We start from the raw sequence: 27707 nt of genomic DNA, 5'->3' as shown, positions 1-27707 counted from the left end.
AGTTTTGACACCTGGCAAGGTCTACATTGTCACTGTGAATGATGATGTGTAATGAAGATGATAACAAAGCTGCTAACATTCCATGAGGATCAGGCTCTGTGCATTCCATGCATTAACTCACTGAATTCCCTAAGCCCCCTTTGTGGTATATAATAGTCTGAAAATATGTGATAGGGAATTACTCGATTTACAAACGATTAAATGAAGCTCTGAAGGGTTAAGGCTTGGCCCAAGATCGTGCAGTTGGGAAGCTGCAGTGCTGGGAGCCGTGGCTCAGGCACTGCCCGACTCTGTTCTGTTTCTACAAGTGCTCGTGGGAAAAGGTGGCGGATGCAGGGTAAGTGTGACTTGATTAAGAAGTTGTTAAAACTGGGATATCACTTCGTTGGGGACTGTAACCTGGGAGTGAAATTGGCAGCGAAATAAGGGAGGAAATAGCCCTGGTTGTATGGGCATTTCTAGGGAAGGCGGTTCCCTGATGGGCTGGCATGGGAATTGCTCTGCTTGCCCGCTCCCTGTTGGCCGGTGAGGGCAGGGGTGGGGAAGGAGAGAGACTGTTCAGACTGGTCCATAATCAGTACAGGTTGTAAACAACTGCGTTCTATTCCCTCATCACTCAGACACATGCAGGGCGTGAGGATGCTTAGCTTATGACCAACAGTGGGTAGGAAAGACCACGGGTGGTGTGAGGAGAGATGAGACGTGCCCTGAATCTGCCTCCTCAAGGAACCTCTGCCCCTGGGCACGAGGAAGGCGAGGAATGGCTGGGAATGCACAAAGCGTTTATACTTCATCATCAAATAGTTCCTATTTTAAATTCGTCATCTGGAATATACAGTAAAATATGGTGGCATGATTGTTATTATTTTAGGGTCTTCAAACTCTGAATGGATAGATTTCTATCTCCATTATAAAAGCACTGTTGGGTAACTCCTTTTATAGTCATGTGAGGATTAAAAGAGTTAGTACTTACTGTTAATACTATTACCATGTTTCTATTGAATAAAAACTACCAAATGAGCAACAATAGCTTAATGGTCACTATTCTTAGCAACTGCCTCTGTAAGAGGTCTTGTAATTCACCAATAATAATACATAATGTACAATAAACAAAATACATTAAAAAATAACAATTACAGTTATAGCAACTATGTTGTTTATATGAATGACAGTATTAGCATCTTTCTCCCATATTATGAAATACCAAACACTGGATTCCTTAGGAAGCAACACTAATGCATTTTTGGACTTTTCAAGGTCTTTACCCTGTGAAGCCTATTTACTCACATTGGTCACCACAGCCAGAATTGCTATTCCTTGCATGATGGGCTGCCATGCTCCGATGTCCTGGGCTTTTACTGGCACCATGCGTCTATACTGGGTAGTCAGTTTCCACGCGTCCACTCTTATTTCCAATATATTGTTCACCAGAGCCAACAGAGGGGCCAGTGGAAAAGAGGCCACAAATAAGGTGACGAACCCAAACTGAATAACTGTCAATGGAATGGACATACATCATGGAGTGGTGGATGGATGGAAGGACAACACATATTCCTTTACTCTTATTAAGAAAGAGAAAGACAATGAACTAAATCCCAAAGAGAAAAGACATTCATGGTAATAATAATGTTCAACAGTGAAAGAATCCAAACAAAAGACAAATATAAAACCTCTGGAAAGAAGACTAATTATAGCCTGTTTCTTTCACATATATACACTTAATAGGAATAACATATTTAAAAATCTTTAATCAACCATAGTTATTTGCTAGTAATAAACTTGGGACACTCTAAGCATATTATTCATTCTCAGTGTAGAAATAATAGAATGTTGGAAGAGGATTTGTGATTTAGGGTTAACAAAAAGAAAAGGAATATTGTGGAAATACCTAACAAGCTAAAAAGAAATAAGAAATGTACTGAATGTAAATTTGGGAAGCCTATGTTTGGAGAATGCTGAAGGAAATATGCTGAAAATAAGCAAATGAACAAGCTCCCCTGAGTCTGTGAATGCAAGTGCAGCACATTCAGAGAATTTGGTATATTATTACAAATCATGGGAATGTATGCAGTAAGTGTCTTAATAAGTCAAAATATAATCCTCTTTCAGGAACTTTTATTTCGATATTGTTGCAATCTATACAGTCACAGTTAAGTCAAAATTGGGGTGGTGGCTTAGAAGTTCTTTCCCTTTGTCTGTAATTTACATGGCTTCGCTATAGATGGGGCAGCAGAGATCTGGGGGAAGCTGTACCACGGGAAGGTAGGGTTAGCTATGATAAGGCCAGAGATCTAAAAAAGTTTCACACCCTTCTCTCGTAACTGGCAGACCTTTCAAGTGAACTAGCATAGGGACGTAACTAAGACAGTGGATCAGAGGAAAATTTACAGGCCCTTTAGGGCTATTGCTCAGCCAAGGGACAGGGATCACTCTGGCCTGGAAGGGCAAGACTCTGGAGGCGGTGGCTGGGTAGGAGGAGTTGGCAATTGCTTCTGATATGAGAGGCCAGAAAGTGTCGCAGAAAAGCAGTCAGGGTTGGAAAGATCTGGCCAGTCTACAGGCCGGGCAGAAGCCGCTGTATTCAGGGAAATCACACAGGCAAGGACCAGAGTTCGTGACGTTATAGAGTCAGCAGCATGTCACCGAGCAGTGATGTCAACATCTGTGTCCGTGATTCGCCCAACCCTAAATGAAGTCATCCACCTCCAGGGGCCAGGCAAGTAACAGAAATGTGTGGAATGGGTACAGTAACCGGCAAACTGGCAAGTGGATGTCCTAATGGAAGGAACTGCTCAGAGGCACCATATTGGAACGAGGGCCCAATGCTGCCAGATCTCCTTACTATTGAAGAGAAGCCAGAAATTAGGACTTTATTAGCAGTAAAGCCAGTTAAAAATCCAGAGGAGAAAAGATACCATTCATAAAGACAACAAAGGCACAGACTATTTAGAAATAAATTAGTGAGAAATGTTAAGATGGTTATGATAATTGACTTAAAAAAATAAAGAAAAACAAATAATGATGAATGAATGGATGCACCATACTGTTAACTGGGAAGACTCAAGTTTGGGGACATGTCAGATTTTTTCTCCAAAATAAAGTTTAGAATTTGAATGCAAGTTTAGTTAATAATCCCAAATGGATTTAAGAAAAAAAGCTGAAAGGTGATGCTAAAGTTCGTCAAGAAATATATACAAGTACACAAGTGAAATAATGAGGAGGGATGTTTAAAGTGACAGTGTTAGGGATATTTCTGAAAAAGCGATAAAATGAGACCAGCTCTAAGAGATATTAATGTGTATTATATTGCTATGGTAACAGTTCAGAACTAGTGCATTAATAGATAGTATGAATTAAATAGATTTCAAGAACAGATGCAGATATTCATTGGATTTTAGTATATTATAAAAATGATCAAATCAGTGGATTCAAGTATTGGAGTAATTAGCTAAATCATTAGAAGAACTGGTATGGAGTCCTCACTTTTGATATCAAAATAAATTCGATGGATTAAACATTTTTAATTAAAAAATAAAGCACCAGAAAAAAACCAGCATGGTATAATCTGCTCTGATATTCAAGTGAGAAGAACTTTCTAAACAACTTTTGAAACCAAGAACAAAAACAAAGGCCTATCAACTCAGCAAGGCAAAAAACATCCATTGTGAAAACAAAAACAACCCTTGCCTGAAACTTTCTCATGACCCTGAATTGCTCTCTGATACTTTCTATGCTTTCTTCTTCACTTTAAAGTCAAGTTTCTTGAAGCACTGCCTGCGCTGATTATTTCTCCATCACTCAAAGCTCTTCATCCTCTGTGGCCCTCACCACTGCACTGAAACTCGTCTTGCTAACTCTGTTGGTGGCTGCGCATGCCAAAGCCAATGTACGTTTTCAGTCCTTGTTTATCTGATTACTAGGCAGCTTTTCCCCCCCGCAGTGCCCCCACCCCGCCCCCTGCCCCCTCCCGGCAGCTTTTGATATGGCCAAATATTTTCCTCTCTGTGGAATGTTTTTTCCCCCTTGCTTTCTGTTTACTTAAATAGTTTTAAAAAGCCAAGGTAGAAGTGTGTGTGTACACACACACACACACAGATATAATTTTTTAAAGATATCTAACTATAGTGCTTCTTGTATTTTTTCCCACAGTCCCGGCCATTAAGGGGACTATATTTATTAGCTCTTGCTTTTTTGCCTCCCCCTACCCCTTTGCATTATGCTCCTTTAGTCAATATTGAAATCCCTTTCAAGCAAGGTGATAGCCTTCTCTGCTAGTTTCCCCCCAACTGTTCTGCTATTCTTCTTTCTCTTTGGGGATTTTTCTTCTCCCAATTACCCTTTAAACGCCCCTTTCCCCAGGGCTTCATCATCAACTCTCTGCCTGGCATGCCCGAATCACCCCCATGGTCTCACCCGCAGCTCCTCTGAGTTTCTGACTGGCAGATCCAACTTAATAACAGACATCGCCTCTCAGATGTCTCATAGACACCTCACACTCAAAATATCCATCACAGAACCATTTTTTCAAAACCAACTCCTCTCCTTATATTCCACCCTGCATATTCACTCTCCTAGAAGTTATCTTAATAATTCTATTCCTCACCTGCCATGCTAGTCATCTCTTGAACACCTATCAAATCTGTCTCCTTTTCCTCAGCCCATAGCCTCTATGTAGGTGCTTACCACTTGTTGTGTGGGTTACCTGGTGTAGCCCCCTGAAATACCCTCTCCCCACCAAATGCAGGCCCCACCCAAAATATTATCTTCATTCTGCTGCCAGAATAATCTGATCTTTGACAGAAACACTATGCAATTCTCTTGCTTACAAATATTCCAAAGTATCCCTATTTCTTTAAGGATAAGTTCAAGTCTCCTAGTTAAGCACACAAGACCCATCATGATACAGCCCTTGCTTACCTGATATTCCCCCCTACAGATCCTTTGTTCTAGCCATACTTTGTTTACTTGCCATTCTCTGAACTGGCCAAGCTGTTTCATGCCCTTGTACTTGAAACTGCACCCATCTCTCTGTGTGAAATGTCCATTACCTCTATCACACTTTAGATAGCTACCTTCCATTCACCCTTCAAAATCCAGTTTAAATATCACCTGCTCTAGGAAGTCTGATTTGTGTTCACCTGCTTAGCCATCCACCAAGTACTCACCATCCATTGCTTGGCCCTGGGAGGCCAGATACCAAGTCTTAACTTTTCTTGGTATCCCCAGCAACTGATACAGTGTTTGGCAAAGCAGTTGCTCAATCGTTGTGAGATGGATGGATGGATGAATGAATAAAGAGTAAAGAGTAAAGAGATGAGAGGCCTACAAATCCTCGCCAGTCACCTAGTTGCCATTTTGGAAAGTTCGTCCTGCAAAGATGAGCAAGTGTCAACGCAGGTGGTGGGAAGAAACAGAGCAGAGATGGGGGAGTTGGGGAAGACAGGCCTGGTTCTGGAGAGTGCAGAGGAGGCCTGGGAGGGTGTAGCACTGGAGAGAGAGGGAAAGAGAGGGGTAGGTGCAAGGAGATGTTGAAGAACAAGTGGTATTAATTACAGTAAATTAAATGGAGAAAATTATATGTGAAGGTAAGATCAAGTGAACATGCAAGGGTGAAAGAGGCAGTACCAGAGACAAGCAGGGCCCACTTCATCACTTTACTGCATTTCATTTGTAGCACCCACCCACTGGGAAGGCATCATCAAGTTCTCGAGAGACTGGTGTTTGTGCTGTACGGTGCTCTAAGTACAAAACGGTATCCTGTGGCTTTTCAGATTTTAAGACTGACAGACTATTTCTCTTAGGTCCCAAGTCTAAGTTCTCAGAAGTCAGGACCATACACCTGAGGAGGCGATTTTGGTTAACAACCCAGGCTTACTCTAATAATCTCAAAGGATGGTGGGGAATTCACTAAACAAAATAAAGAAATTTCACTCAAAACACATATGCCCCTACAGAACCTGGCGGGGGCCGCTGGGGCGATGCCACTGTCAACTCAACTAACAGTTGTATTTGGGTGTGTTGGGACTCCAAGCTCAAGTCACTTAAATATTCATGAGGGTCCAGGCAGTGGTGTCCCAGCTGAGGACTGAAAGGTGTAAAGGCCTGAGTGCTAACCTCCAACAGGACCAGTCTAGCCAGGGAGAGAGGCATGCAAACAATCACATACCATCAAGACAAGAGTCAAGTGCTATTGATGCCTAGAGAAGAGAGCAGAAACTCTGTGTGAAAAGTTGAGGGTTCCTGCTGAGGCTAGGTAGGAACTCTTCCAGGTAGAAAAGAAGGGAAAGGGGGCTTCCCTGGTGGCGCAGCAGTTGAGAATCTGCCTGCTAGTGCAGGGGACATGGTTTGAGCCCTGGTCTGGGAGGATCCCACATGCCATGGAGCAACTGGGCCCGTGAGCCACAACTGCTGAGCCTGCGTGTCTGGAGCCTGTGCTCCGCAACAAGAGAGGCTGAGATGGTGAGAGGCCCCCGCTTGCCACAACTAGAGAGAGCCCTCGCACAGAAACGAAGACCCAACACAGCAAAAATAAATTTAAAAAAATAAAAAAAGACAAAGAGAAATGGTCATATAATTACCATTAAAAAAAAAAAGAAAAAAAAAAAAAGAAAAGAAGGGAAAGGGTTTTCAGGCAGAGGGGAGTTGGAGTTCCCTCCACGGGGCAGAGGGGACCAGAGCTGGTGGCTGGGCGCAAGGCCTAACTAAGCAAGGGTGGAGGGCTCCAGTGCTGTCTGTCAGAAGATGTCTCCCTTCAGTAGCCAAGATGCATAATTAAAAAGGTAGATGGTGCTGTCATTAATGAATACAGGGAAAATTGGAAGGAGGAAACTGTGGGGATGAGCTCACCCCCAAAGGCACTCTATGTTTATTTTAGAGGAACAAAAATAATTCAAAAGGCATTTGGAAATTCTATCTCCCACAAACCAAAAGAACAAAACATAGATTTCACTCTGGTGTTGAATACAGAATAACAGACTGCCTACTCTCAGAAACTGATTAATTTTTCTAATTCATTAAGGATTATTTGGATAATAGGAAAACAATTTAATAAATCTCAAAAACTGGGGGAGGGATAAATTAGGAGTTTGGGATTAGCAGATAAAAACTATTACATATAAAATAGATAAACAACAAGGTCCTACTGTATAGCACAAGAACTATATTCAATATCCTGTAATAAACCATAATGGAAAAGAAAAAAAATTTTTTAAATCTCTCTATAACCACTGTTATTCCATCCTTTCTTATAGGGTAGTGTGAGGCTGAATTATTATTTTATTATTATTATTTTAAAATATAGTTCCCTGTGCTAAAGAGTAGGACCTTGTTGTTTACTTTATATAAAGTATCAATAGTATGGATCTGTTAATCCCAAACTCCTAACTTATCCTTCCCCCCTCTTTCCTCTTTGGTAACAATAATTTTGTTTTCTATGTCTGTGAGTCTGTTTCTGTGTTGTAAGTAAGTTCATTTGCACCATCTTTCTAGATTCTACATATAAGTGATATCACATGATATTTGTCTTTCTCCGTCTGACTTATTTCACTTAGTCTGATAATCTCTAGGTCCATCCATGTGAGGCCAAATTATTCAGTTGGTAATTATTTTAATGAGACTATGAAATTCTACAAGTCCTATCAATTTCTCCCCAAAGCATGACCATATAACTTTTCCTTTCAATACCATTTATTTGACTAACTACAGAAAAAATAACTTTTCCAAGTTTTTTTTTGTGTGTTAAAATAACAAATGATATTCTGCCCCAGAATGCTGTTATTATTAATGCTGATAATAGCTCCAGTAAGAAATATTTACAATTATGTCTCATTTTGGAATAACAGGTAATTGTCTTGTAGTTCTTTTAAAAATAAACAGAATAAATAAATAAACATAGCTTCTACATTATTTACTGCAGCTACACCCTTAATGGAACGTGGTCACGAAACATAACAAAAGCAAAAATGAAATTCAAATCAGACTCCCGGCCGCAAAGCATTGTTGACTGAAGAAGCTACAAGATGAACCTTTCACTCACTGAAGGAAGCAGGTGCGTTTCCATGTATAATGTATATTTTTAAAAGCAATTATTTTATATATAGAATGTGATTTAATAAAAACCTCCCTCTATCTGCAGACTGACAAACAGGAACCACAAAGGGGTGTCTCTACAAATACACAAACCCCCATGCATAAATGCAAAGCCTGTCAAAATCCTTTCCTGTTCTCCTAAGTTTAAAAAACTGTAATTCAACACAGTGGTGAGCTGAAAGGGCACAGATACAAAACATGTCTATTGTTAGCCTTCTATTAGATAAAAGTGTGTCATGCATAATAGAAAAGATGGTGTTTCCTATGGAAATCTATTTTGAGATGCATCCATTGAAAGGCAACTGAGAGCTCAAAATCAAGTTCAACTGGAGAGAAACAGAGCCCAAGCAAATACTACAGAAATGGACAAAGACATTCGAGAAGGAGGGGACCTGTGCTAAATCTTAATTCCAGGCCAGCAAAATAGCTCCGAATTCAAGCCAGTGATTTGCCCTGAGGTCATTCAAGGAACCGGGCAGAAACCACCGGCCAGAAGACATAGATATAATGTCAAAGGCAAGTGTGAGATGTGGAGGGGGGGAACCATGTGACCCTTGTTCCCACGGGCTTTCTGCACAGGCTTGCTTATACGACTGTTCAGAAGGGTATTGGCCAGCAGCTGTGCTGCATGGACTCCAGCCCAGGCTGAGTCACATCTAATAATAGCTCTGAGTTCATTCTTAGACAACATAGTTAGAATCCTCCAACAATCAATGGTGAAGACATACCTTGATGAATATTCCATTTCATTGCTGGGTAATAAATCTTCAGCTTTGTACAACATAAATGTTGACAAAGATACACACAGTCACCTTATTTGAAAGCCTGATTGTATAATTTTATCTAGTGGAGAAAAATGGACTCCTCTTCATTTCAATAGGCTAGATAATTATCTGGCTCTATAATCGATGCTTTGGGGATCCAAAACATGTTCCAATATAATTCATATCACCCAAAATCTCATTAGCGACTTACTCATTTCAAGGTATTCATAAAATAATCCCAGTTTGCCCATGGGCTGCAGATGGTAGTCCTGTTCCCATCGTGGGGTTTTCTTTTCTGCTCCTGAAACTGTGCGACACCGTCCAATTAGATTCATGACCCAGCTGCCAAAAAGATCAAATTATCAATCAGAATATTGTCAGACCAAGGGCATAAAAGTATTACTGATATTACGAGCTGAACACATCATCTTCCCAAGAATTTAATTTCTTGTTTTCATGCTAAATTTCTTTTTTTTTCTGCCTCCCTACCCCAAAATATTTTGAAAAATAGCATTGACTACATACCTGGGTTTATCCAAATTGTAACTACTACCATTTTTCTTCCTACCTCCTTTTCATGTGGGCATTTTAATTTTTAAAAGATACTTTCCCTCATTTGATTAACTTTAGTTTTGTTTTTACATTTCCCTGCTATTATCGAAGATGGTCTTTCCAGACTGAAAATCACCAGAGAAAATAAACAAAGCATGGAGGCCAGTGTGGTCCGGCGCTAAGAGGAAAATAAGTCTGTTGGTTGTGGGGGGTGGAGCCTAAGAGACCACGGTGAGGATTTGGGCCGTTTTTCACTCTGAAGGAAGTGGGGAGCCATTGAGAGGCACGGAGCAGAAAAGGGACATACTTTGACACCAGATAAAACAGGTCCAAGACCCTATTTTCGGCTGAACAAATTAAAGACCAAAGAAGTGACATGCTTCCTCAAAGTCAGTGCAGAGCTTGCAGGAAACACAGCCCCAACTGGCGGCCCAGTGCTCTGCCCCCTACTGGATGCTGCCCCGCAGAGCAGTCTGTTATCTCCTCTTGGGTTATGCGTTTTTCTTTCTTAGACGCTTGTGAGCCAAATGAACGCGTCCCCACTTTTTTTTTTTTTTTTTTAACGTTTAGAGATACCTCTTTTTTTAAAATTTATTTATTTGTGGCTGTGTTGGGTCTTCGTTTCTGTGCGAGGGCTTTTTCTCTAGTTGTGGCAAGAGGGGGCCACTCTTCATCGCGGTGTGCGGGCCTCTCACTATCACGGCCTCTCTTGTTGCGGAGCACAAGCTCCAGACGCGCAGGCTCAGTAGCTGTGGCTCACGGGTCTAGTTGCTCCGCGGCATGTGGGATCCTCCCAGACCAGGGCTCGAACCCGTGTGCCCTGCATTAGCAGGCAGATTCTCAACCACTGCACCACCAGGGAAGCCCCGTCCCCACTTTTTTAATGGCAATTTGAACTGAAAAGAAATCGGAAACAGTTGGCAGTGAAACAAGGTGTGCACCTGTAGCCTACAGAGCTGTTGTCCCCTGAAGCAACAGCTGGCTTATGGTTTACTTGTGGACTTCATCAGAAGACGCACGACAACAACAAACAACTTAGCATCTGGCTAAGCTCCAGCTGATGACACAGCACGTTTGTGTGGATTTCACTGTAAAGACCATTGTATACATTGCACGTGAACATGCGTGTACACACACACATACACACACACAGTGTAAAAGGTGAATTAAAAATAGCTGACCATGGGCTTCCCTGGTGGCGCAGTGGTTGGGGGTCCGCCTGCCGATGCAGGGGACGCGGGTTCATGCCCCAGTCCAGGAGGGTCCCACATGCCATGGAGCGGCGGGGCCCGTGAGCCGTGGCCGCTGAGCCTGCGCGTCCGGAGCCTGTGCTCTGTAGTGGGAAGGGCCGCAGCAGTGAGGGGCCCACGTACCGCAAAAAAAAAAATAAAATAAAATAGCTGACCATGATGGGTTGCCCGTTGCTATTGATCTCAGTGTTAACTGTTCACTGACCACTCCCCCAAGGTTTGCTAAGGGGAGATCTCTCTACAATGAAACATTGCCCTGGCTTCACAATCTTTCCCCACTTCTTTCTTCTATGACATTAGGGGAATAGCAGGAGGTTGTGGAAGTGGAGGGGATATGGACTCAGACACCCCTGAATCGGAATCCACACTTCATTGCTTATTCGTTATTTAACTTCAGTCAAGTTCACATAAAATGGGGTGATAAAACCTACACTGTCCAGAGTTGTTATCAGGATTAAATGATTCAGAACAGGTGAGGTATTTAGCAAACTTCCTAACACATCAAAATCCCCTGTGTGGGATTATCTTTTGACCAATACAGGCTAACTGGCTGAGGCCAACAGTAAATGCAGCCTAAGTTACTTAGAATCTTGACTCGGATCTCACTCCAGCACATATAAGAATGATGTGGAATGCTTGTTGCTGGTGCTACTTCCTAGGCCACAATCCAGAGCTCTGTGATCAGTCAAGTCTGAGGTTTGGCCAGGAATCCGCAGTTTTACAGACATTCCAGGGGCCTTGTCGCGCACGTGGCACCAAGGACCACACACATCCATCACCCATCATGACACCCAAACTCAAGATCACTGGTTTCTACTGGTTTACTTTTCACTCCGCCTCACACTTCCAGCCTCAGCCTCTTGCGGAATCCTCTCCATGCCCCGGAGAAGTAGGTCTTTTACTATCGGGGACCCAAACCCATAATGACTTGGATTCAGGATGAAACTTCTCTCCTGGCAGCCACTTGCATGACTAACTCATCTGGTACTTGTTTCTTGTACCGTACTGCCTCCCCCACACTAATCATATTAGGTCAAATGAGAAGAAATGACTAGCTTCCTTTTCTGATCTTCGACTCTGAGCCTCTTGTTCAGTCTGAGTTGAACCACTCATCTGTAGCAGGAAATCTTAGGTTGCAGTCCATTCATCACTGCCCTTGGTCTTTTGGATATTCTATTGGGTTATGACTCTAGTACAGGGAAATCAGTCTGACTGCACATGAGAATCACATACAGAACTTTAAAAAAGTACAGACACTGGATACTTCTTCCCTTGGCCAAGGCTGGAAGTTTCCTACCTCTACCAGGGGTTACAAAATAATTTTCTTAGTAATTGCCCATGCATATTAGTGTATCATAACAAATTGCCCTTTACTGAGTACTTATTATGTGTAAAGCATGGTGTGAAGCACTTTACACCCCATTTTGTCTTTGTCTCTTCATTATCATATTTAATCCACATACTAATCACCATTTCTGTTTAGGACATTGCCACTTGCTAATTTTGAATACAGGCATCCTTCACCATCTGAATCTATTTTGCTCCTGAGTTTACTGTTCCTGAATTTTAAGACCGAGTGTGTAGAGTGAGGGATCCCTGCATTTACGATTCTCTTATTGTATGTCTCTGATTCATTCTCTAGCCAAATCATATCTTGAGAAGAGACATTTCCTCTTGTTAAGAGTTTGCTTTTTCTTATTATCTGAATAGCGAATACTCACTGAGGAAAATATAGAAAACATACAAAGAAGAAAATTACAGCCATCCATTATCTAAACAGCAAAGGACAATGCTAAGGCATTTTGGATATTTAACTCTATTTTTCTTAACATTTTATCATAAAATTTCTCCAGAGCAAGTAGCTTAATACAGGAGTTGTACTAGCCTTTTTGTCAAGTACAGAATAAAATTCCCAGGCATGCCCCAACTATCAAAAAAGTGAGGCTAGGAAGGCCAAAGGGCTCTAAGCTTCTTCTCAGGGTCCAACAAACAATTCTATTCATTTACTGATGTTTGTATTTGAAGCATGAGTCACTCATTCACTCAGTTGGCTCTTACTGAAGACCTACTAAATGCCAGGTGCTGACCCAGGTGCTGGAGAGACCCCCCACCCCACCCCCAGATGGAGCCTGGATCACAGTGCCACGTGGCCTTCATTTGCTCTGAGAATCCTAGTCAAGGACCCCAAGTGGAGTTGGGGGTGGAGGCAGGTGAGTATATGGTGAAATTCATTTCACTATGTTCCTTTTGACATATTTAAATGGTGTGAAAATAGCTACTAAATTTTATAAGTTTTCTTTTCCCTTCCTATGTATTATTGGGATGGGTGTAGTTTTGGGTAGCAAAAGTAACTGATATATCTTTAGTATGTTAAAAGTTTGTATGAAAAAGTAGGAAGGAAACTGGCACCTTTACAAAGAGCAGAAGCAGTGATGGGAAGAACCCAACCCACTCTCTAATTTGCCTAACATTTAGCGCAGGTGTCCCCAACCCCCGGGCCATGGACTGGTACTGGAGCGCTGATTTAGTGCTCCTAGTTTTCAAACAAGGCTAGTAGTAGAAATATCTGAAGGCGAAGTTCAGCTCACTGGAACTTGCAACAATGTGCTTACTTGAAGTGAAGGTATAACCAGACCACAGATACTATAATACATCCTTTGTTTTTAAATATTTCATGTGAACAAGTTTCATTTTGTATGAATTTCTCAGTGAGTACCCGTTTAGGAAATATACTCTTCCCCTTGATTGTTTAAATCAGAAAATAGCTCACTGACAACAAATTATTCATAAAAATTTAGTGTTAAATAGTTAACCTATTTCCTTCAGAAAATGCTTTTTTTTTTTTTTGGTAGTGAGTTAATAAGCCTTTCCTCTATTTGATATATTTATTTTCACATAGAAACATAGTATTATTTGCACATGACCTACTTTTACTCATTGGGAAAAATCTAACTGTGAGCCCAAGGTAAGGGCTGTCTACTGCACAGTAGGGCAAAAAAATATTCATTTCACAGCTAAGATCAGAATCTTTTTTTGAGGGGGACGGTTTGAAGTGGGGAAAAGGGAGATGTCTTTGTTTACAGACAGACACTGATAATTCTCACTGAAGATGGAGGATAAAGCCCTGGTGAAGAAATGTGGAAGGACACACTGAAACCCAGAGGGTTTTGTTCTACAAAAACAGAAAGACAAAAAAAAAAAAAAAAAAAAAAAGAATTTAACTGCTCTACAAAGAGAATGAACAGAAACTTGGTAATGAGGGAGAGAGAAGAAAGAATGAGAAGGAAGTTGGATGTGATGGGAGGAAGACAGCAGAACGGCAGGATTCTGGAGCCTACAAAGAAGGGTGATAAGTAAACAACAACAGCAGGAAAATTCCCAGGTGTATAGTGGGATAAGGGACTAAAAAGATGGAGGTTCTGCATTTCGAAATTCAAATTGTTTGACTTTCTCCTCCATGCCCCAAAACATCAGTAAGTCCTGCTCGTGTGAGTGGTTTTGCAGGTCACTGAGAAGGCTGCACTCTGGTTCAGGCTGGCAGAAGCAGAAAGTACAGGAGAGGGAGGCAAGACAGAAGAGAGATCAACAGTTTCGTGAGAACAGAAACTCAGAGCCAGAAATTATCTTGAAAAGGTTAATGTAGTAGGCAGAAAAACGGTCCCCCCCAAAGATGTCCATATCCTAATACCCAGAACATACGAATTATGGTTGCAGATGCAGTTAAGGTTGCTAATCAGCTGACTCTAACAGAGACGAGCCTGGATTATCCAGGTGGGCCCAGTATAATCAAAGGGTCATTAAAAGTGGAAGACAGAGGCAGAAGAGAAGGGAGGAGTGATGGAGGGAGATGTGACCGCAGAAAAGAGTCACAGACCTGCAATCTTGCTGGCTGTGAGATGGAGAAAGGAGGTCACGGACCAAGGGATGCGGGTGGCCTCTAGGAGCTAGAAAAGGCAAAGATACAGATTACCATAGAGCCTGAAGGAAACGGCCCTGCCAGCACCTTGACTTTAGCCCAATAAGACCTCTGCAGACTTCTGAGTTCCAGAACCACAAGATAGTAAATTCGTTGTTGTTTTGTGGGGCTTCTTCCCCCTATTTTCTTCCCATTGCCATCAAGTCTGGGGATACTTGTTGAAGCAGCAACAGAACACTAATACAATAAGCTCCTTGAAATATGCAGAAATTGCTGATGGCACTGGACTTGTCCACTCTGATATGGGATCGGACTTATGTGAAAATTAAAAGGACAGGGTGACCTCAGCTAACATCTGTTCTTCTCATTTCTAGGAAAAGAACAGTATGTCAAAACTTTTGTAGTTATTTTAGACAACCGTCTCTTAACATGCTATGTAACCTGGTGCCTTAGGACCATAAGAGAACCTCTGTTCTTAAAAGCACATGGGTTTGGAGCCATGGGGTTTTACATTTGAACCCCACAGTAGCCTCTTATTGGCTACATGAACTTGGGCAAATCATTTAACCTCGTTAAAACACAGATTCTTCATTTGCAAAAGGGAGGTAAAAATAAGGATTGTTTGGATGATAAAATGACACGGATAAATAAAGCACTTAATACAGTGACTGGCACGTACTAGAACTCAACAAGTTACTATTACTGATTCTTAAATGCACGTATAAAAGGAGGAGAAAGTTGTAAGAAGTTGTGGAAAGACTTAGTTCAAAGCTCCAACAAGGGCCATCTCTCAAAGGGCTATGATCCAATAGCCACCAACAATGCGCTAATAGGCAAAAACTACAGCAGATGGGGATTTTTGTTAAATATAAAGAAGGAGGTTTTTAAATATAATTATTAAACACTGGATACATGTACACTGTTGGTTGGATCATCTTATCTGGAGACCTTTAATAAGCAGAGGGTCTACTACATTTTAGAGGTGGCTGCATACAGCTAGACACGCAGGGAAATGACTTGGATGGGTGGGCCGTTCTATCCCTAAGATCACACAACTCGGTACTCACGGAAGTAACACCTCTTGTATGTTATTCCAGATTGCTTTTCCTCCCATGATGATTATCAGCTGCGTTGTCAGCTCAAGGAGACAGCCACCCGGGTCACACTGAAATATTAAAAAGAAAGTCCTATTTAAATTTTAGATGTGTCTAACATGAAAAAGTCATTACTTTTATTTTTTCTGATATTCTTGTTTAGGCTAAAAAAAAAATCTAAGGAATGTACAATGAAGAAACTCTTCATTGAGCAACTGAGAGAAAACATGGAACAGCTTAAATTGTCAAGAGAACAAAATTCTACAGTCACACCTCTTCATTTCTGTATTTTCCGAGCCAATAAACTGGGTCTCCTGGATAACCCACAAATTTGCCCTTAAAGAATGCGATGTAGAAACACGAAGAGTAGTAGTTGACAAACTGGAATAAGAACATCTTCATGGTTAGGCTGTTCTCATAATCAGTCTGGGTCCTTGGGAGTTCTGTAGTTAAAAGAAATGTTAAGATTTTGAAATTGTGAACAGCTTTGAGACGGTAATCAAAGACACTGATACATGAGTTAACATGATTAAAAAAATACAATTCACAGTTTCCATTTCAGCTGTTTTGAATTTCTTAATATAGCTACTATGTTAATTCCAAGTTTACACATTGTTGTAAGAGTTTCTCCCCCATGAACACAATATCCCACAAGGCAGAAAACAGTCAACTTTTCCTTAAAACTTATAAGCACAATGATATTAAATAGGCAAGAACTGTCTTCTTTCAATGTAAGACAGAAAATTAAAGTTGAACAGCCTGCTAAATGATATTCTCTTGTCTTCCTGAACTGCAATAAGGTAGGCCTGTTGAAGAAGACAAACAAAACACGGGGCAACTTGCTAGAAGCATTTGGGGAAGACAAAACAGGTCATCCTTCTAGTTTAGAATTTAAATCGGTCTTATCGTTTTCAGAAGATGACCACTCCAAAGATGACCATTTGGAGAACGACCCAGCCAAATGCAGCGTGTGGGAAGCACTTAACTTTGGCTACTAAGCAGCTGCCTGGGATACAAGCCAGAGAGAAGAAACCTTTATTATAAAAGCCAGAGCTGATGAGAATGGAGCTATATTAATATGAACAGTGTGGGGGGAAGACACGTAACACTGTGATTGCTTGTCCCCTCAGCAATGCAGGAGCAGGTCTGCCACTGGAACCATGACCCTCTTCCACTTGTTTGCAATAAAGAGACCATTTACTTTCAACAATAGGGTACATGATCTAATGTAACTGAAAATATTATTCAGCACTGATCTGTTTACATAGAGCTTGGGCATTATAATGATCGTCTTTGCTTTGTCCCTTTTACTAATGCAAAGCTGGAGATAATTCATTTCTCGTACAGGCTGGAGAAAATATGTTTACACTTGAAATTTTCTAAAAATTGTAACATACTGGAATTGAAATGCCTAAAACATACAGTCTCTATTTTTACCTGATTCTAAAAATGGCTTAGAAATCACGCTCTATATATAGCAGGACCTTACCAAAGTTAGTAATCATGATTGCCACTTTCTCATATATGATGTTCAGGATCATGATGATGATAAAGCTGATGAGGGAAGCGGTGATGGACGTGGCCATCTGTGGAGTCAGATACTTCTGGATTGGGTCTGTTCCATTAAGGTTTCTGGGAAGTTTTGCAGAAAATACAATGAACACTGAGAGCCTGTAGACAATGATCCCGATAACTGAAGCAATGATCAAAAGGATCTGAAAATACAATAAACACAGCAGCATGAGACTCACAAATTTTTACACTTAAAAACTGGCCGAATGCTCAAATGGACAACACGCATTGTGAAGTGATGTAAATCTCACATAAATGCCACAAGACAGGTGAAAATCAGGCACGTTAAATTTCAAAGAAAGGAGAAGAAATGATGGCAGTGCACCCACTATTGGAAGATGTTAACAGCAGGGGCAGCTGTGAGCAGGGAATGAGGGGGTCTGTGGGAACTCTGTACTTCCTGTGAATTTTACTGTAAACCCAAAACTGCTCTAAAAAAGAAGGCCTAATAAAAAGAGGGAGGGAGGGAGAGAGAGAGAGAGAGAGAGAGAGAGAGAGAGAGAGAGAGAGAGAGAGAGAGAGGGAGAGAGAGGAGAGAGAGAGAGAGAGAATCTTCAGATGGGGTATAAATGGAGTAACTGGTAGCATGTTCTGGTAGAAGAAAAAAGTCTGTGATAGCAGAACCAGTGAAAACATCCCTTTGTAGAACAATAATTATGGAATTATTTAGGTTATGAATGAGTGGGTTTTACTCATTTGTAATCCATTAAGAGGATATGTTTCCTTCCAACAGAGAACCTATTACTGGCTCAGGGGTCAGCAGGTGCTGGCTGTTGTCTTCGTTCCTGTAGCTGAGGAGATTCTGAACAGGACCAGTGAAGCTGCAGAGATGCCCCAAGGTCACTATTGGAAATGGCAGCAGGCAGGTCTCTGATGATAAACGCTTCACACACTTTTCATATTCGGATCTTGAGACCTTAAACTGGCAGTTATTTATACCTGCACTTGCACAGGATTCATTTTCCTAGTCCATTGTAGTTTTGACTGCATAGACCCAAGGTCAGTGGGGGTGTCTGAAACATAATCTGCGTGTGGTTGGTAGGGTTTCACTTCCTTACTAGGCAGGTTTTCTCTGGCCACTGAGCAAAGTACATCAAAGGTCCCATTTTTAAACTGCTTTCCTTACATCTACCTTCTTGGACACACTCCAGAAGCATGTATTCAATGTCTCCGATGGCTCGTGATGACTGCCGTGATAGAGAAAGCTACAAAGAATATGAATTTCAGTACCAAGCAAACCATGTCATGCTGTTTACAGTCACAGAGGGAGGCTGGTTGCCACCTGTGGAGGGCAGTAGAGGGAGTGATCCACAAGCATGGCCGGACTCCCGCGTTCGAATCTCAGCTCCACCACTAGCTGGGGGGACCTTGTGCAAATTACTTAGCCTTTGGGGGTTTCAATTTCCTCACCCATATAATGAGGGGATAGTAAAAGCAACTGATTTATAGGATTATTGTGAGGCTTCAATGAGTCACTACAGGTAAAAACAATTAGGGCATTAAGCCCTGGCACATGAAAAGTACTATCTAAATATTAGCTATGATTATGGTGACCAAAGTGTTAAAAAGATGTCTTTCTTACTTTTTAAGCTATCAGTTTGTAGAGAAAGCATTTCCTCCTTTAATCTCTCTCATTATCTCCTTTTCTTCACAGTTAAGGCTTCATACTTGTGAAAGGAATGACACTGTGTGTGTGTGTGTGTGTGTGTGTGATTAGATGTGAAAATTAATTAAGGCTGAGAAAAATGTATTAGAGAAGGTATATCAAGTCTTCCTCTCAGCATAACACATACAGGCCATTTAAATATTGATAGTATATATATATTTTAAAACTCTGCTAGTAATTTTTTAAATTACATATTAAGTAATCATAATAGGTAAGATTCTTTAATGCTTACTATTGCTTCAGCACACATATATTTTTTAAATCCTCACAACTGTCCTGTGAGGTAGGTAGTATTCTCTTTTTACAGATGAGGAAATACAGCCACATAGAGATGAAGCTATTTGTCCCAAATTAAGCAACTAGTAAGTGAGAGAACTGAGATACTCCGAGTCCAAATATACACAATATGGCACTGCCCCCTACATGGCTTATGAAATGAAGTCTAATTCATTTCAGAACTTTTACAAACTTGACGTGTTTCCATTTTTCTTCAGAGCACTTAATGGGTTCAATATTTCTTAGGAGACAGGAAAACTTTTCATTCTCCTTCCTCAAGTTGCTTACATATCCTCTTTTCTGATCATAACTTTAATATACGCTCATTAGAGAAAGTATGAAAGTACCTGGTAGTGGACACTGGTTGCTTTTGCTGCCATGGATCTGTGTCCCCTGTCTTAGAAGAGGACCTAGATTTTGCTTTAGGGTAAATAATCTCCCTTCTATTTTTAGTCTAGTGGTTTGGGCTTGACTGCCCCACCCTCACCAGGGCTCCAGATGTAGATCCCAATTGGTTTGAGACAAACAGGTGTCTCATCCTACTGGCCTAAGCATCTGATTCAAGGATTGGCAAACAACCTACTAAGAGCCACCAAGATGTGAGGAGATACATGCTAGTGCCTATGAGAAAGACGAGCTTCCTCTGTCAACAGGGGATGCTGCTAAAAGAGACCTTTCTTGACTTGGATGTGATGTGAGATCTGGAAAGCTGCAGCCATCTTGCACCCATGAGGGATGCCTAGAAGCACCATGCTGGGACACCACTGGACACAGAGTGAAGACAGAACAAAAACAGCCTTGACATCATCTGGGCTACAGTATCTATTCTCGACTGAAGTCATACCTCAGACATGAGATTTTCAGTTACAGGAACCAAGAAATCTCACCCATCCCCATTTTTTGGTTGTTGTTTAAACCAATTGGAGATTGATTTTCTGTCACCTACAGTTGAAAGACTCCAACTATCAAAATGAAGAATAAAAAATAAATATAGGCAAAAAAAATGTATCTATACATAGGTGTAATTCCTTCAGAACTATGCATTATTTTCATATAAAAATATTTTACATATTAATTTTATTCTTAAGCCTATCATAATCATGACATTTTTACATGTCATAAAATATTTTCGTGGACATACTTTTTCATGGCTGCACAATATTCTACTGTATGAAGGGTTGGAAGGAGGACATTTTGGCTGAGGTTTTATATATATATAATATGTATAATTAATATTTATAAAACATTTATATATAAACAAAAATATTATATATGTATTATATATGTGTGTATATGTGTCTGACTTTTATTTGCCATTTTGAAATACTTCCTGATTAAAAGTTTTTAAAAGCTGAATTAGTGGATTAAAGTATATGAATATTTTTGACTTTTGACATGGACTGCCAAACTGCTTTCTAAGAAGGCTGGAGCAGTGTAAAAATCCAATAGCACAAGTATGAGAGTACTATGGCACTTCAGCCTTACAAACACAGAGTCTTATCACTTGACAGGTGAAAAATTGTATTTCACTTTAATGTGCACTGATTTAATTACCATTGAGGTTTGACATCTGCCACAATATTTTTTCCCTTTCTGAATGTGTATTCATCTTCTCTGCCTTCTCAGCTCCTGAGATTTTTGGTGTTGTCTTAGAAGTGTTCTGAAGTCTTTATGTATTGAAGGAATTAGCCCTTTGCCCTATTTGTTAACAAATATTTCCTCTGGTGTTTTGTTTAAACTTAGGACACTTTTGGGGTATGGAAATCTTTAAATACTTTCCTCTGAAACTTCTTCCACATCTAGAGATTGTATATTCATCAATATTTATTTCTAGTTTTTTATGGTATTACTTTTTAAAATGTTTTTTAATGTTTCTGGAATTTATCACAGTATGTGGTTCATAGCATGATTTCAATCTTTTCTTTTTTCCCAAATAGCTAACGAATGTTCCATTACCATTTATTGAATGATCTTTACTTATCTGATTTGTAATGCCTTCCTTTTCATATATTAAATTATTAGTGAGCCCATATCTGGGCTTCATGTCCTGTTCTCTAAGCTGGCTGTTCTTGAGCTAATAAAACTCTCATTACATTACTTATTATTATATTACTAATATAATTTTATTCATAATAAACCCAAAACTAATTTAATAAGTTCTGATATTTTAGAAACATTGTCTTTTTATCTAGAATCATTTGTTTAAGGCCTCTTTTATGTCTTTCAGTAGTTTTTATGTTTTTTTTAATAGTTCCTATTATCTTTTTGTTAAGGCTATTCCTAGACATTTTATATTAGTTGTTACTCTTGGAGAATTTTAGAATTCTTGATGCCTCCCATCTGGTCTCTTCATCAGAAACTTGAAAATCCTGAACCACAGATCTGATTTAAACAAACGAGGTGAAAGGAGCTCGAAGAGCCATGGACAGCAGAAGATATTGTGAAACCTTGAGAGTTGCTCCATGTGGTGGCTGAGCTGTTCTCTGGAAACAATCTTCTCTATGAAACTACACAGTTTCCAGCTCGACTTTCAGTTTTCTCAACATTTAAAATTAGATAGTAGAAAAATCTGTGGCAGATTCTTACCCAGAAAAAGACGGCACTGGCACAGAGGGTTATACGTATACACTTTCCCCAGGTGGTAAAGGGAATACGCTCTTCTTCCTAATTAAAAAAAAGAAAAAGAAAAAGAAGTTTAGTCAATCAAGCGATTCCTCCAACGAAATGATTTTTCTCCTAATTGGTCACTGAATCCTAGGCTTTTTAAAAAAAATTAGTTTTCAGATACATACTCCTTACTCATACTTGCATGTTTGCTTGTTAACAATTTCAGACATACATACAGCAAAACGTGTTCAGTGTTCATTTTTTTTTTTTTTTTTTTTTTGCGGTACGCGGGCCTCCCACTGCTGTGGCCTCTCCCGTTGCGGAGCACAGGCTCCGGACGCGCAGGCTCAGCGGCCATGGCTCACGGGCCCAGCCGCTCCGCGGCACGTGGGATCCTCCCGGACCAGGGCACGAACCCGCGTCCCCTGCGTCGGCAGGCGGACTCTCAACCACTGCGCCACCAGGGAAGCCCCAGTGTTCATTTTAATAGTAGTTTTTGAAAATGCAAATGTGAATAATAAACTGTTTATCTGCCATGATCTGAGTTCAGGAGTCTGGATATCTGACAATACCATTCCTGAGCTTGTCTTAGATTGTAGAAATGACTGCAGTGACAACGCAGAGTCTGTGCAGGACAGAAAGTTTCACAGATGTCTGCAAGTACTAGGGAGCCAATGTGTGTTTTCTGGTTGAGCTTTATGTATTAATTAGGTATAACTATGAAGTTTTAGAGTTTCCATTTTATAGTTTATATGAATATATGTAGATTTTTCTAGAAATAAAATCAACAGTGTGATTATAGCTGCAAACAGGTACATGGCATTTACTCTGTGCCAGGTGCTATTCTAAGTAGGTTCTATCCATTAACTCAATCAATCCTTACCACAATCAATGAGGAAGCAACTTTCTTATCCCTGTGTTATAGCTGGGGAAGCTACAGCACAGAGAACCTAACAAGTTGTCCAAGATCACTCAGCTAGTAACTTGCTGTGTTCAGATATGAATTCAGGCAGTTTTGTTCCCAAGGCCTCACCACCACACCACTGGCCTCTCTAGACACTGAGGATGTGTTCTCAATCAAGGTAAAATGAGAAAGAACAATAAGGAGAAATGAACCTTCATCTTCAATTTTTTAACAAGCAAGGTTACAATGGAAATTTAACTTATTAGTTGGCAATTTTAAATTTAAAATGGACAGATTTAAATTTCCAAAATGTCTTTTCTTCAGTATGTTTTGTATGTTGCCAATAACATAAGCTTTTGTTTTTCAGTATTCAAAAACGTTATGAACATCTGATTTTGTCTAAGTTTCAGTTTTCATTATGTACAATCTTTCACCAACACATGCTTTGACCCCCATCTTTCATCATAAACAATGGGAACTATTCATAATGGGGATGATTTAAAGCTTGTTATATTGTAAAAGACAAATGTCACTTTCTGTTGGGTAACTGAACCTCATTTTTTTCCATTTATAAAATGAGGAGGTTGAACTGCTCCCTCCAGACCCTTTTACTGCCAACATTCTGTAAATCTGTGAGTCAATTTATAAAGTCTATGGTTGGAGACATTTTCAGATGCTTTTGATAAAAGCATTTTCTTTCCAAGAGTTATTCATATTCAAAACCTACTGTCCTTATGCTGATGACTACAAGTACAATTAGCTCCAGATTTTGTGTTGATGGAAAGAGGCAATAATGCAGATGATTCAAAAAAATTATCTTTCACTGGCTTTGGAATGTTTATACAAAGAGATTATATAGTTTTATTTTTTAATTCTGCAGCAGCGGTAACAGTGGCAAATTTACCTTTCCAATTAGATAAAATGCCTAGCACGGGGCCTGAATATAGTTTGGCCTCAACAGATGTTTCCCTTCTTCCTCCATCCTTTCTCTGATTTTAGGATAAGAGTCACCCCACTCTGTGCACATACCAACCAGAAGGGGGAGCAGTGACCAAGGCGTCGTGCAAGACAAAGGAGCTAGTCTACGATGAAAAGGTGGCTGTAATAATGAAGGACCATGTGAAAAACTGAGAATCAACTATGAAAACCAATGTGTCTTTCCTTCTACATCTATGTCATAGAGTCTAATTTTTATTGGTACTATGAAAGGACACAAATCAACGCATCTTTTCTTATACATTTATGTCAGAGGTTTTTTATTTTTTTCATTTTTATTGTTATTATGAAAGAAGGTACCACATTTATCTCCTGTGCCTACTGTTCTTAGCAGTGCTCCTTCACTTTGGCTGTACATTAAAAATCACCAGAGCAGCTTAAAAAAAAAAAAAAATCCTGTGCCAGAATGCACCCCAGGCCACTGAGTACCATCAGAGTATATAGCAACAGAAGCCGGGCGTCAATATTTTTTAAGCACCCGCCCCTACTCCGTGATTCCAATGTGCAGTCAAGGTTGAGAACCCCTGCAATAAATAGACTGAATTGAATCTAGATGACATACTCTTTACCTGAGTGATCTCATTTATCACCACATGAGTACACCGTGCCTCATATTCTGGCCGGGCTTGTTCTTCCTGCTGTAACTCGACAGTGTCCCATTCGTACTCAAGTTCTGCTTGGCGCCGCTTCCAAAACTCCAAAAACAAGGTAACTACCAAAGAGAGAACAGCATCATGTGGATCTTCAGTGATGACTTGATGCTTCAGAAATCTGTACTGAATACTGTTAATTATCTACAACACTTTTGTATATGGTCAATAAAATCTAATTTTACTTATTTATAGGCGATACTAATATTTAAAAGAGAGAAAAATGAGTTAATGCTTTTTTTAAAAGGAAAATATTGATAATTTATTCAACTTGTGAAAATAGACTATAGGTCATGGGAAGGGTGGCAATGGGATGGTCAGAAGGCATCTGATTGTGTCTACTGCTAAAGCATCTGCTCCTAGCATATTACTGCCAACAAAAAAAAACAAGCAATTCAAATTGCTATTATAATTCAAAGCAGTTCATGGTCCATCCTTTAGTCTGCTCCTCCTGGCATCCCTCTCCCTCTCTTCCTTCCAAAGGGCTTGGGGGTGCAGGGATGAGAATGCTTCAGTGGTCCCCAAACCTTTATTTTCCACCACCCAAGTCACCCCAATTAAAACAACATTCTTAAATGTGGAAAACTGATATTTTTCTCAATCTTGTGTAAAGTATGAATAAAACAATTTTTAGAAATCAAAGATTTGTAACTTCAAATACTAGACAAAAACAACATTAAATGTTCATTGAAAATGTGTTTTCAGAGTAAATCCCCTAGGCTCTTCTTCCAATCAGACTGATACCCCTAAGCCCTTCCTATATAGAAATTCTGGAATAAACACTGTTCCACCTACAAATATTTTTGGTCTCTACTATGTGCTGAGAATAAAGAGAAAAAAAGATATGGTCCCTGCTTCAAGGAGCTCCTAGGTGTATAGGAATTACAGTGAAGTGATAGTTACAGTGGACTTTTAAGACAGCTGTGATCCAAGGAAGCACAGGTGCTCTGGGACACAGAGCCACAATGTAACAAGGCTGTCTCAGAGGAGGGAGCCACTGGGGTGAGTTCTGAGGTGGCTTAGAGCTGATCAGGTGAAGGTGGAAGGCCATTTCCCCTTAGGGAGCCGTGCGTGCAAAGGCAAGAGACCAAAGAGACCCAGGTACTTTCCAAGAGCTGCAAACAGACTGGAAGGGAGCACAGGGTGTGGTGAGGCGGGTGGGACAGCCAGGTGGAGAGTTGGCAGGGGCACATCACGAAGGACTCTGTGTGCCTTAAAGGTGGGGGAGACATTGAAGGAAGTCGAGAAAGAGACTAGAGGCAGGGAGACCTACTGGCAGGTCTGCGATGAGGCCTGCTTCAGCCGGGAGGTGAGAGAAGACCGCGTTTTAGCAGGTTGACAGATTGCATGCAGGTGTGATGGAAGGGGGAGAAAGAGGTCAAGGATGCCCGCCAGCTTTCTGGCTTTGGCGATGTCCTAAATTCTGAAATAAGAAGGGCAGGGAAAGGAACAAGTCTGAGAGAGAAGATTACTGATTCGGTTCTGATCAGCTGCCTGTGGGCCACAGGGGAGATACCCGGTAGGCAGGTCAAAGTCTAGAACTCCAGAGAAAGATCTAGGCTGAGCCGAGACTTTTTCCTGTTTCCAGTGGTAACTGGGGCATGAGTGGATGAGCTCACTAAAGGAGCTACGGAGGGGTAGTTCTCACCCTGCCTGCACGTGAAGCATTGAGAGCTTTTGAAAAATACTGAGCCCAGGCACCACTCCCGAGATTCTGATTTTATTGGTCTGGACTGGGCCTGTGCATAGTTTTTTGTTTTTGGAAAGCTCTACTGAGCAGTCAGGGTTGTGAATCAACCTGTAGAGAACAGGGAGCCTTTGAGTGCGGAGCAAAGACCAGCTGCCCTGAAATCCTGCAGACCCCGCTGCAGGCAGCCGGAGACATGGGGGAAACCTCGGGATGGGCCCTGAGGAACATGAACGCAAAGCTCCCCGATGGCAAGGACAATGGAAATGCTCAAAGCACCCACTTCCCAGAGATAATCTGGACTTTGGAATCAAGTTCAAATTCTGGTTCTGACAATCATTAGATGTATGACTACTGGTTAAAGTGCTTCAACTTCCCGAGCCCCTGTTGCCTGCCCACCCCCCCACCCACCATGGAAAATGGGGGAAATAGAACCTACCTCGTAGGCTGTTGTGAGCTTAATGACACAACATCTGTAAAGGCCCTCATGACCCTCTGAGGTAACTATTATTACTATCCCCATTTTGGACACCAAGAAACAGAGGCACAGAAAGCTTCAAAAACTTGCCTGAGATAAGGATTGAGGTATCAAACCAAGGCATCCTTGGCTCCAGAGCCCGAGCCCTTCTTACAATGCGGTACTGCCCAAGTCACCTGCTCCATAACTTGCCTTCCTTTGGCTCTGCCCCGTGGTACTCACTCTGCTGAGATGTCATCACTGCGTGCCTGCCCAGTGTCTGATTCCAGCACTGCTCCTCCAGGACACAATGCTAGTACCTGTCCTCCATCCCACCACTGCCTCTGTGGGTACACTAACCCTCACGATGCCACTGCTGTGACTACCTGCTGTTCACAAGCAAGTACAGGTGGCAGCTCAGCTTTCTGCCATAGACGCTACTGTCAATGGATGCAAAGAGCACACAGTTAGTGGGGGAGGCCACTTCTTGTCTCCTACTTGGCTGGGGAACTGGAAGGCAGCTAGTCCCCCTGTGTAACTTTGAAACCCAGTGTGGGAGCTATGTGAGGCTTCCTGGCCTCTTTACATAGGAATGATGTCCACTCCCCAAAGAGCCCCCCAAGTTGTAGTTGACACTGCAATCCACTGGCCCCATCAGGGAGTGGAGGTGATGGCCTATATAGTCCACCAAGTTTCATCTCCTTGCATGACAGCTACAGGGGGATGAATTAACCCTGGAGAGTGAAGGCTACAAAGCCCTTGGGTATTATTTCCTGACACTCTCAGGTCACCCAAATGTTCCAAATCCTCTAAGTAAACAACTTTTGTGGCCTCTCCCATTGCGGAGCACAGGCTCCGGGCGCGCTGGCTCAGCGGCCGTGGCTCACGGGGCCCAGCCACTCCGCGGCATGTGGGATCTTCCTGGACCAGGGCACGAACCCATGTCCCCTGCATCAGCAGGCGGACCTTCCCTGCGCCACCAGGGAAGCCCTAAGTAAACAACTTTTAAGAGAAACCGAACTGACTCATCTGTCAGACCTCTGACAGCAGGACTGATTTGGCTGCTCCTGCTTTCAGGATGGGCCTCTTTCTCCTTCTGTGGGCCCGTCCCAGAATGAAAGAGCCTGTTCCTCATTTATGGGTAAGAGAGCATGTGTGACTCCTAACCAGAACCTTCAAAAATAGACCTCTCTGTGGGAAAGGAAGCATGGTGCCACAGCTCAGCTAC

The 27707-nt window shown here is 41.3% G+C and overlaps 1 protein-coding gene across 1 annotated transcript in view; it reads right to left on the bottom strand.

Annotated features, from left to right (window-relative positions):
- ANO6 (anoctamin 6) overlaps positions 1-27707 on the bottom strand; it is a gene marked incomplete at both ends in the record, with an annotated part of 210594 nt that overhangs the window by 14193 nt on the left and 168694 nt on the right. Inside the window, 7 exons of the mRNA XM_079715964.1 lie at positions 1288-1493; positions 9064-9194; positions 15638-15735; positions 15938-16107; positions 17154-17379; positions 21765-21842; positions 24255-24397. Of these exons, the coding sequence (XP_079572090.1) occupies positions 1288-1493; positions 9064-9194; positions 15638-15735; positions 15938-16107; positions 17154-17379; positions 21765-21842; positions 24255-24397 (1052 nt within the window). The remainder of the gene's footprint in view (positions 1-1287; positions 1494-9063; positions 9195-15637; positions 15736-15937; positions 16108-17153; positions 17380-21764; positions 21843-24254; positions 24398-27707) is intronic.

Source organism: Hyperoodon ampullatus, assembly GCF_949752795.1.
Source record: "Hyperoodon ampullatus genome assembly, chromosome: 11".
In the NCBI taxonomy this organism is placed as follows: domain Eukaryota; kingdom Metazoa; phylum Chordata; class Mammalia; order Artiodactyla; family Ziphiidae; genus Hyperoodon; species Hyperoodon ampullatus.
This window is presented reverse-complemented; position numbering and strand designations above follow the sequence as displayed.